Source organism: Dendroctonus ponderosae, unplaced genomic scaffold, assembly GCF_020466585.1.
Source record: "Dendroctonus ponderosae isolate FM_Combo_2020 unplaced genomic scaffold, Dpon_F_20191213v2 Dpon_F_20191213_1, whole genome shotgun sequence".
Lineage (NCBI taxonomy): Eukaryota > Metazoa > Arthropoda > Insecta > Coleoptera > Curculionidae > Dendroctonus > Dendroctonus ponderosae.
The window spans coordinates 44,259,838-44,270,661 of NW_026017110.1; the positions used below are offsets into that span (position 1 = coordinate 44,259,838).

At 37.3% G+C, this 10,824-nt stretch overlaps 1 protein-coding gene across 1 annotated transcript; it reads left to right on the plus strand.

The window, feature by feature from the left end:
• Positions 1–262: 262 nt before the first annotated feature.
• On the plus strand, positions 263–10,039 carry LOC109534380. The gene is made up of 5 exons (XM_048670778.1): positions 263–742; positions 1,385–1,583; positions 2,077–2,252; positions 7,430–7,655; positions 7,942–10,039. The coding sequence occupies exons 1-5, from the start codon at positions 364–366 to the stop codon at positions 8,246–8,248; spliced, it is 1,287 nt and encodes a 428-aa protein (XP_048526735.1). The 5' UTR covers positions 263–363; the 3' UTR covers positions 8,249–10,039.
• Positions 10,040–10,824: the final 785 nt, after the last annotated feature.

The window sequence follows — 10,824 nt, forward strand, 5'->3', positions numbered from 1 at the left end:
GGAATTCGAATAGTACAAACGAACCAAACAGAAAAACTTCATTAATTTTTATAACCTGGGAAGTCCTTCCGAAGTATAAGCTTCCCACTTGCTTTCTTTGGGGATTAGACCCTGTTGATTTATTCAGGAGAAACTGGATTTATCGGAATTTAAAGGCATAACGGAAAAATATTAGTGTTTCTTGTTGACTGACCCATTTCCGTGGGCCTGAGCGATATAGAAGCGAATGAGAAAAATCAATTGGCGCGAACAAAGAGGAAATAACAAAAATGTAAACGCCCTCGAATAAACCAAATTTCATTTCAGGTGTCTTGGTGGTTTGATGGACAGCTTTTGCAAAACAATACCAGCATAGCTCCAGGAATGCGTTTAATTTACTTCATCGAGGAGGGCAGTGAAAATAAGAAGAGCGAACTATTCATCAGCAACGCCAATGTTGAAGATAATGGCACTTATGTGTGTCATGCGGAAAATGCCGCTGGAAGTGCCCAATCGAACTTCACCATTAAAATAGTGCTGAAAGAAGAACCCATAGTGATCATAGTGTCGTTTCCGATCGAATATTTAATGTTCGCTGTGATCGGTGTTGCGGTGATTCTCATTCTAGTGCTCTTCATAGTGATTGCTTGTCTGATCAGGTGCCACAAGAAAAAGAAGCGGCAGTTGAAGCGGAACCAGACCAAGGAGGTTTCATTGCATCTCCAACAAAACCAGAACGGAACCAATACGGAAAAAACTTGGGGTAAGCGAAACACCTAAATATTCTGTTTCTTCCTGTTTCAACGTCGAAAATCTCGTAAATCCGACGATGTTGCAACTCATTACTCGGTAAACGTAAAATTTATCACTTGACGAGACCAAATGTAATATCATCAGAAAATTTAATACAGATGTGACAAGCTTCAGCGCATTTTATGGACCTTTATGTCCAAGGCTCTTATTTAGTGCTTTCGGAAATTGGTAAATCGATGGGAACGGAGTTATGTTTCAGTTTGATTTGTTGATTAAGTAGTTGGGAAAATCGTTTAGCTGTTGGAGCAAAGTGTGAAGTGCTTATTAATCATGTGGAAGTTGTACCAAATGTTCGCACTGCCTGTTTCAAAAATGGAGTCCATATTGCAAGTAAGCTCAAAACGAAATTGGCATAAACATTTCAGATTAAACATTACGAACTCCTGATGCGGTGGATAATATCTTGAAGGCGAGGCAAACGGTTTTCCCGACAGAGTTTCGTCTAAATTGCATTTTCGGTTAGTCGAATCTCTTACGGGATACTTAATTATTCAGCGTAAGCCGGCGAAACTGACACTGATTTACCCTTTCTTAAGTACCTACCCCAAATCATGTCACACGATTTTCCAATAAATTCGGGTATTTTTCGCAGCAAAATCAATATCCTCATCCCCTCTGGATCAACAAATGAAGCAAAATTTGACACCGTCTACTCAAACCACAACATGCACTGCCGAAGCTGAAGAAGTGGTACTGTTTGGAATCAGGGCCTGTGAAGATCAATATGCCAACCATTTATCACCTATTAGAAGTAGTAGAAATCAAGCTGTTAGTCCCATTTCTTTGAGAAGGTAAGTGCAATGGTTCATTATGGAAAATTTGAGAAATAGAAAATTGTTGCCCACGATTGAAAACGGGAAAGCCTAGCTCAAAACGGCCTAAATTTAACTTGATAAAAGTTGTAAAGCATTACAAGAAAAATACAACTTAATCAAATACGAACGTTTCGTCGGGATTAGTCAAAAGTTGCCTGTTTGTATTTGGAACAACTTTTAGCTGGAAGTTGCATTCAAGTTTCAATCTGAATGTCAGTTAATTTAAAGTTTTCGACAAAGATTTATGAGAAGTGGAAATTGTTGGCAAGTCGTTGAAATTGGATTGATTAATTTTAAGTTAGATTTTCATAAAATAAGAATTTTACAAGCCTGAAATGATGAAAATTAATTGACCTGCTGCCACTGTCTAGGCCACTTTTATCTCGACATTCCATTATTTAACAAGACAAATTATAATTTTTTCGATAAATTTCAATTACAGTTTTCTACAAATTACTGTTGTTCTCAGATATCAGCTAGAACAAAATCCGGACCTAATCAATGGGACTGAAAGTATAGGATGCCGACGAGCCGGAGATGGGGAAGATGTTCGTCAAATGAAAGAAGAAAATTTATCAATGCCATCCGGTGTAACTTGCATTCGGAATCCTGGGGAGTTTTATGCAGGCGACCAAGGAACTTTAGGTAATTTTGACCTATGGAGCTTATCAACATTTATCTCAAATGCATGCGTCTAGAGTAAAGCAGCATAATGCGTGAAGATTTATGTGGAACTCGTCACTGCTGATTAATATTTCAGTACAACATTCTATCAAAATTCCCCCACATCTATATTTTGCTGCTAATGCTTTTTTCAGACCGAAGGGTTCAATGGAAATGCTCATACTTTACAGACGCGTTCACTCCAGAGTTAAATATCGGTTCATTTTTCACATTTATTGCATCATGACGTGTCAAAAAGGTCGTTCTCAGGAGAGTGCGAGGAAATGCAAACTTGCAAAAACCATCCTTGTATAAACACAGAGCAGAGCAAAAATTGATGACAAATAAATTGAATAGAAAAAAAAGTTGAAATCGAATTAAAAGTGTATCGTTTGGAGTTCGAAAATTTTAATACATATTGTTCAATATTTGTAAGTAGTGAAATAAAAGTTGCACTGGTATTGGAATAAAAGTTGTTTTTAAAATTCAATACATTTGATTAAAACCAATGCATAGGAAATGTGCAAATCGTATTACATGTTCTTTAAACGGTCAATCTAGAATTTTCATAGTGTAAGCTTGCAAAGCACTAAACTTTTGTCCATAATATTTTCTCTCAATCGTTCTAATCAAAGATACTGGATGAAATGTTTTGCATTTAATGTTTTAGGACAGTCTGCACACAAAAAACAATGTTTGATATTTTGTTCCTGCATACATTCATTTTTGTCTCCCACAACACACCACAGACTGTTAACTGGAATTGCGTTTATTATAATGTCGCAATGCATATACGTAAAAATACTCATTTACCAGAAACAGCAAAAGCTTGGCTCGCTGCTAGTAGGCAATAAAAATATATTTTATTGAAACTAAAGTGAGTCTGAAATTCGAAGGAGAAGTTTTTCTAAAGCTTGATAGAAACTTATCAAAGATAAGTTCCCCGTAATATTTCAGCTATCTTTGAGTGCATAGAACTAATGTTTTAGTGGAAAATTCTGAATTACATTTTGTGCAGTTTGCCAACTGCGACAGCTTCTATCAGAACATTGCCTTTGACCACCGCACAGCAAATATTCCACACTCTCGAACTGGCTTTCAAACTTTGCACAAAGGGCACATTACGGATGTCCCTAACAATTGTTCTGACATGTTCTCATTTCCGTTTTTCTTGTATTTAACTTTTCGTTCGACACGTTTGATGACATCAAATCGGCGCTTTGTTAACTCAAAGGTTTAAGTGTGACAAAACATAAGTAACCTCATTAATTAAACCATTGAAAAAATTGGAAGTCGTTAGTGGCTAGTTAGTTCATACTTTGAGAAATAATAAATCAGGTTTTGGTTAATTGGAGCGCAAGTGATGAGACGCACTAATTCATATTAGATCTCGAAATACATACGCGTGATAAGTCATGGGAAAACAAAAGTCCGCTTAAACCTGCACAAGTTGCGTTGTAAATATTTAAGTAAATATAAATTTCGTGCAAGTGTTTCACCGGGTATTACTGCTTTTGTTGCTAAAGCCGCTTTAAACACAGGAACAATTTTGGCTCCTAAATGATTTAGGAGCACATCAGGCCCCGGCTCACAAAACCTTTGCCCTATTATGCTGGCCGCACAATATCACAGTGCCTTTCATTTCCTAAATTTATAAAGCTGTAAGGACTTAAATAACGTTATGCCGCTAAAAGCGTTACGGACGATGAAATTTAATAATGAATCCAATTCAATGAAGAAGTGTGCACGTTTTTGCCGGCAAGTTTGCAAATTTGAAAGACTAAATCCAACTCAAGCGCTGCAGGAAACCGATCAATAAGGGCGTGGAAAATCGCCATATCTGACCGAATTTTCGCAGTAGCTGCAGGGAGCTTTGCTCTAAAAAACTTCCAATATATCATAACGCAAATGAAGCATGAGATGGGTTTAAATTAGCTGCGATTTTCCCCGAATTTCTATTCGAGTCGCCCCTCAAAACCATATCTGCAGTCTGAAATGGCCGAACAATCGTGACTTGAACATTGAAAATCAGACACTTTTAAATTGTTTGAAAAAGTTTGCTTCTGAATAATGAGTCTTGAAGTCGTCATTAAAATGTGTGAACATTATCTTAGTTTTTCCTCTGGTCTCAACATTTTCAAGCCTGCGCCTGCCTGAAGATTTTCACATTCCCGTTTAATACTTGCTCGTTCTAGTTTGATGCACCGTCCGTGAAAATCTCCATAAATATTTGAACTTGTTCATTTATAAATGGATGATGTGAAAATGTTCGGTTTCAGTATGCGAATTTGCGTTACACTGTCGTCTTTTTGTTGTCTAATTCGGACACGTTTTAACACGAAAATTTCGCCTATTTGTAGCATGCTAGACACAATCATTCTGTTCATGAATCCACAAATAGTATAAATATTGTCAGAAGCGCCGCTAAATTAAACAGAATCCCAAGCAAGATAATCAACCAGAAACACTTCAAGCAAAAATTCCCAACAGTAGGTATTTTGCTGAAATAATAAGCCCCCTTTTTCGGTACATCTGCATTGTTTTATTCGCTGTTTTAGTCCCATTTACCCATGCAGGTACGAGTTTCGGCGTGTATTTTAGCAAATTCCATGGTTAAACGGTTTAAACCGCCCGCATGTAATCAAGCAAGCCTCTCATAATTCCGCTATTTTGTTACCGAGGTAAAGTTAATCAAAGTTGCAACCAAAACGGGAGTGTTTTCATACCACACGCAGTTACTTTCTTATCCTGGATTTTACCTATTTAACCCTTATAATCGTGTTTAAGCCATTATAGAAGGTTAAAATTTGAAAAGCGCTTGAGCAAAATTAAATTGACGCCGATCAAGTAGAGAGAAATACAGAAATAATTAAAACCAGTAGTAGTGTTTACGTAAATTTTTAATTACTACTGCGTTTTCAGCGTACACCCAATTCATATTTAAATTACATTTTTCCTTGTTTACGTCCAAGTCTGCTTGAGTTGTTTTCATTATTCAACGGCTCGTTAGTCTGTCAAACATCAACATGGTCTATGTCGCACCAAAACAAAAAAATAGCCGAAATAACAAAGTACAAGGCACTGGTGAAAAACCCCAAATGTTGCTTAATAAAACTAATTCCCAACAAGCGGGGCAATTTCGAACAAAAGCGGACAACCTGCAGAATAAGGGTCGGTTCTTTATATGAAACCTCCGCTTTAGGCTAAACAATTCGGTTAATACGTTTGCCTAATTGCGTCTTAACGAGAAGCAACTCCCAGCAAGGTTTATTTTCCAAGATTAGCCCTATGGTGGTATAGAAGGTGTTGTTTGGAGATACTTGCAAATGTAATAAACATCCGGAAAATGGGACATTTCGCTTTGCTACAATTGCTGTTTTGTGGAGTGTGTCCACAATTTAGTTGGGTCCCACTGACCAATAACCATTAGGGTACTGATTTGGGGTTTTCATGTCCAGCTGCTGTGGCTGCGTTTAATAAAGCCCATTGAAACATTACACTAAATTAAAGAAATGTTTTCAGGTCGGGTTTGCATAAAATGTCTGCTTTCCATGTTGCTGGTCAGTGATTGCTCCTTTTTGAAATTGTACATCTAAGCTTTTCTTATTCTTTCCCTAGAGAAAGCAAATGCAAAAAATGTCAATGGAGATATTGAAAATTAGACAGAAATCTAATATTTGGATTGCATATTTGCATTCTTGGTTCTGATGTTGACAACAATGTTCATAATATGTAAATCTTTAGGACCACTCGATATTTTCGCGATATATTAGAAGTGGGAATTAGTTTAAAAGGTTTGTTTTCGAAAATTGAGGCTGTATTGAGCAAAACGGGTTGCAAATGGATTATTCTAAGTATCGACCATCGCTAGCCACTACTTTTTCCCATCTTTCTGTCAATTTTCGGATACCAACTCGGAAGAACAGTTAGTCTTTTGAAGCGATCCATGTATCGATCCATTTATTCGTTTCCTCGTAAGAGGTGAAGTGCCAGTCAGCGAAGGCATATGCGATCGATCGGAATAAGTAGTAATCGGACGGGGCAATATCTGGGAAATACGGCGGGTGAGGTAGAACATCCCATTTCAACGTTTCCAAGTACTTTTTGATGGGTTTTGAGACATAAGGACGAGCTTTGTCATGTTGCAAAATGATTTTGTCGTGCCTCTGCTCGAATTCCGGCCGTTTTTTCCTTCAATGCCCGGCTCAAACGCATCAATTGTGTTCGGTAGAGGTCCTCGGTGATGGTTTCGTTCGGTTTGTGCAGCTGATAATAAATTTTGCCCAACTGATCCCACCAAATACAGAGCATGAGCTTGGATCCATACATATTCAGTCTTAGCGTTGATGACGATGTGTGGCCGGGGTATCCATACGATAATTCACCTTTGGAGTTATCGTAATGGATCCACTTTTCATCGCCAGTCACGACCCGATGCAAAAAAACTTTTATTTTTTGAGCGCGCGAGCAGTTCTTGCACGTTAGAACCCGCCTCTCCGCGGCTCTCGGCTTCAGCTCGTATGGTACCCAATTTCCTAGTTTCTTAATCATACCCATCGCTTTGAGACCTTTGCCAACTGTTGACCGGTTCCAATGATCCGGACAATTCTTGAAGGGTTTGACACGGATATTCGAGGAGTAATGCCTCCAATTCTTCGTCTTCGAATTTTTTCGGCTGACCGGGACATTCCTTGCCATCGGTGTCAATATCACCACTTTTGAAGCGTCGAAACCAGTACTCACATCGATGGAGTATTACCCCCGTAAACTTCCTCGAGCAGCAAACGACTCGAAGCAGCAGTTTTCTTCAAATCGAAACAGAATCATAAAGCTTCCCGCAAATTGAGTTTATTCGGCACGAAAGTCGGCATATTGAATGGTCTTGTCATGTATGTTGTTTACATTTGCGCAAGGTGACACATATAGTATATATATAGTGTATAAATATAGTGCTTTAGCGCGAATATAGTTTTCGAGTACCCACATGCAACATACGTTTATAACGCCATTTCTTAGAAAAGCTATAAAGCTAATTTCAACTCCTAATAATTCGCCTTCAATTTAGTTACCAGCTTCTGCTGTTTTGTCCGCATTTTTCAAAGCATTGGCAGTAAATTGACCCACTAAGACTAGTTATTTAGAGTGTATTTTATTTGCAGGAATTCGTCACGTAGTGGACGCCCAAGGCTACCCAATCGACTACGGCCTGCCTAAAATGCCTTGCAGGTCTTCTTGCAGCAACGAGTCTTATTATCGGACTCTTCCTTGTAATCGGATGAAACGGCATTCGGCTGCTAATCCACTCAAAAGATATTCCAGAGAAGTGGAATTTCTTTCCCGTAGTATCGACACTCCTTATGACCATTATCACACCACAGACATTCGGTAAGTTGTAAAAAAACAGTGAACCCTTTTATGTGTTTTAACCTGAAAGTTCAATTGAGAAAAAACGAACTGGGTATATTCGGTTTGCCACAATTTAAAATTGGATTGTGCGTAATTGATTTGCTTTCAGCCATAGAAACGAATCCGCCCGAAACCAATTTCGAATCAAATTGAATACATATTTTATTAAATTATCCTGGTCCGACTGAAGGTGGACGAAGGATATATTCAGTTTTATGTTCGCGATTTCAATATCCGGAAGATAATTAAATGGGATTTTTTGCAGATACACAGCGGATGGGTATCCAGTGCCACGCCAATTAATTCCGCCTCAAGCCTCATCGCCTTCATCAGTTCCCTGTTGTTCACTGAACTGGCCGCCTTGCCTGCCTCCAAATCCTCAAAATCTACCTCAGAGTGTCTCAAAAAAGTGCGCCAGTGCACAAACGGACACTGAAGACGAGTGTGATAGCATTAGTGTTAGTGTACCAAAAAGTGATAACGTTAATGCAAACGCGCCAAATGAAAACGCCAACGACCTTTTAACTGAGAGTCCCGATGAGGGCTACGAGGGTGAACCGAGCGTGATATAGACTCTTCATACATCAAAGCGGAATTTGTGATGAATTTAAGTGACGTTGGTGGTAAGAACTGCAATTTGTAAGGTGGAATCAGCGGAGATACAAATCAATTAACTTCATGTAGTTTTTAACATTTTCAGTTTTAACATGAACAGAACGAACTTGTTGCCCAGAGTTACTGGCTTCAGACGGAAGTTTGAATTTCATATACGCAGTTTCCTACTGAAACATAAAATAATCGAAAATGTAAAATAACAAAAACAACAAATTTCATTGGCCTGTTTTGCAAATTTAGAATGTAAAAACACACAAAGTGAAACTATTTTCCTTAAAATGTGTATTAAATAAATTAATCGGGTCTCACATAAATTGGTCCCAACTCACAAAGAAAACCGTTGAAAACTTTCAATAGTAAAACGCTGAAATGGAGTTCGATGATGCATCATAATGCACATTTAAATTGAAATCTTATGACTTCGTTAACGCATGGACAGTCTAAGCTAACTGTTTGCATTTAATTAAATCCATGCAATATTCAAACAACACCAATCGCTTTATGCCGGGACATTTGAACTCATGTCCACTCAAGTGTTTGGTAAATCGGAGCACAGTGAATTGAGCACGCGGATTTGGATGTTGAATAACCAGGACGAAATTTGACGAAAGAAAAAATTAATTCCTCAAATTTTTCAGTCGTCAGAAAACGAAAATGTGTACATAAATCACAGAAAACAAATTTTATCTCATAATAACGCGAAAAAACATTAACCAATCCCCTTTGGTTATTTAGTGATCGTAAACTTTTCAAACTGCCATAACAGAAATACCCATTGGATTCCTTTGATGTGAGATTATCAACTTGTGTTAGAAGAACGTAAAAAACAGCAATAAGCTCGAGGAAAACAATAGGCGTCTTATAAGATGAATAACTGAAAATGTTATTTTGAAGACATCTACAAGAACGCGAAATAAAACAATTTAGTATTAAAGATGCAAGTTGATTCTTTGTGAAAACATCTCATCCTTTCATATATTTGAAGCCTTAGCTCTCTGCTGTCTTTTAGTATCTCTGTTAGTCTCTTATTCATTCTTTTTCGGTTTGTATATTTAAAACTGATGGATAAATAAGCAGGAAGGAAGCCTAGAGAACTGAATTTTCCTTTGGAGATCTGAAACCAACAAGGAAGTTGCAGCACTCTAATCCCGCATGGATTTCAGAACGGCGCTTTGTTAAATTGTATCCCGAGGGATCGTATTTTATTTCGCTTTGTCCCAGGTTTACTATGAAAAAACTGCTGAAACTTAAAAACGGCAACTCCCTGCACAACTAAATTAAAATTGAATGTAATATACATTTTGTATGTAATAAAATGAACAGGGTCATATATGTACTCGTATACTGTGTAATAGATAGAAAAGTGTACATACTGACTTACTTTTGTAAAAATCATTAGGCAACCACTCAATATACTTACAGTTTTTCTTCACTGGTATCTACGGTTTATCTGAGCCAGCACTAAAAGTCCTACATTCCTCTCATGCGAATAGACCCAGAGCAATAAACGATAATAGATCAAAGTTAAGTGAAAACCGTAGGTTTGTACATTATTTAGAAAATATGTTATCGGTAGTTATCTAACATTTAGAAACTAAATGTATATCGCACACGTAAATGTTAGTAGGTCAGTCTAGATACTTGTTATACAAAGTCTCGGTACTAGCGAAACTATTAGAAAATTTGTTTTCTATAGTTTAAGTTTTCAGTGTTATTAGGTTTTACAATAAAGTGTATTTTGTACAAGATGACGTGTAATTTATTGGGTTTTTCCTCAGTGTCCCTCTAGTCAGTTCAACGGGAAAACGTTTCAAAAGTTTCGAGCAGCCCGAGCATTCCAGTTTATATTTACTCACGGTCAATGCATGAACAAATTTTGTTCACATGAACAATATAATTGGAAAATGTTGACTAGAGGCAATTTTAGTCACGGAATCTTTGCAAGAGGTTTTTTTCATTATTTGGAACAAGCGAATTTACCAGAAACCAGTTTTTTCCTAAGCGAACAATTTCAATTTCTAAATTCTCCCGATTTTTGGCGGTTAGGCGACAGGGTTCATTTAAAAATTAATTTATCAGAAACGGCAAAAGCGAGAAAATCTGAGACTCTGGCATCGTAAAGCCCGAAGTGCGCTAAATAGGATGGGATGGCTAGACAAATTTTCGAAATAGTCCTGATTTTTTGGCATTAATTTTGCAGGGGCTTGTTTAAAAATTAATTTGCCAAAAAAGGAAAACAGCTTGCAATTTTCCGGCTCTTGTCCCGTATAGCCGAAAGCCTATTTTATATCTCCTTTAAATAGTAGTAATATTTGTCATATTGAAGGATTTTTCAAAGATTTTTTACATTAGCAAAACAATTTTGTTGCTTGCTCTTTAAATGGCCCAATATTTTTACAGAAGCAAATTTCAGTATAATCACTATGTATGACCTCAGCTGAGACGACGTGACGAATAATAAATAAACTAATAAATAGACAATAAAGTTTAGAAAAGTTGAACTTAATTGAACACATATTACAAGCTCTTCAAA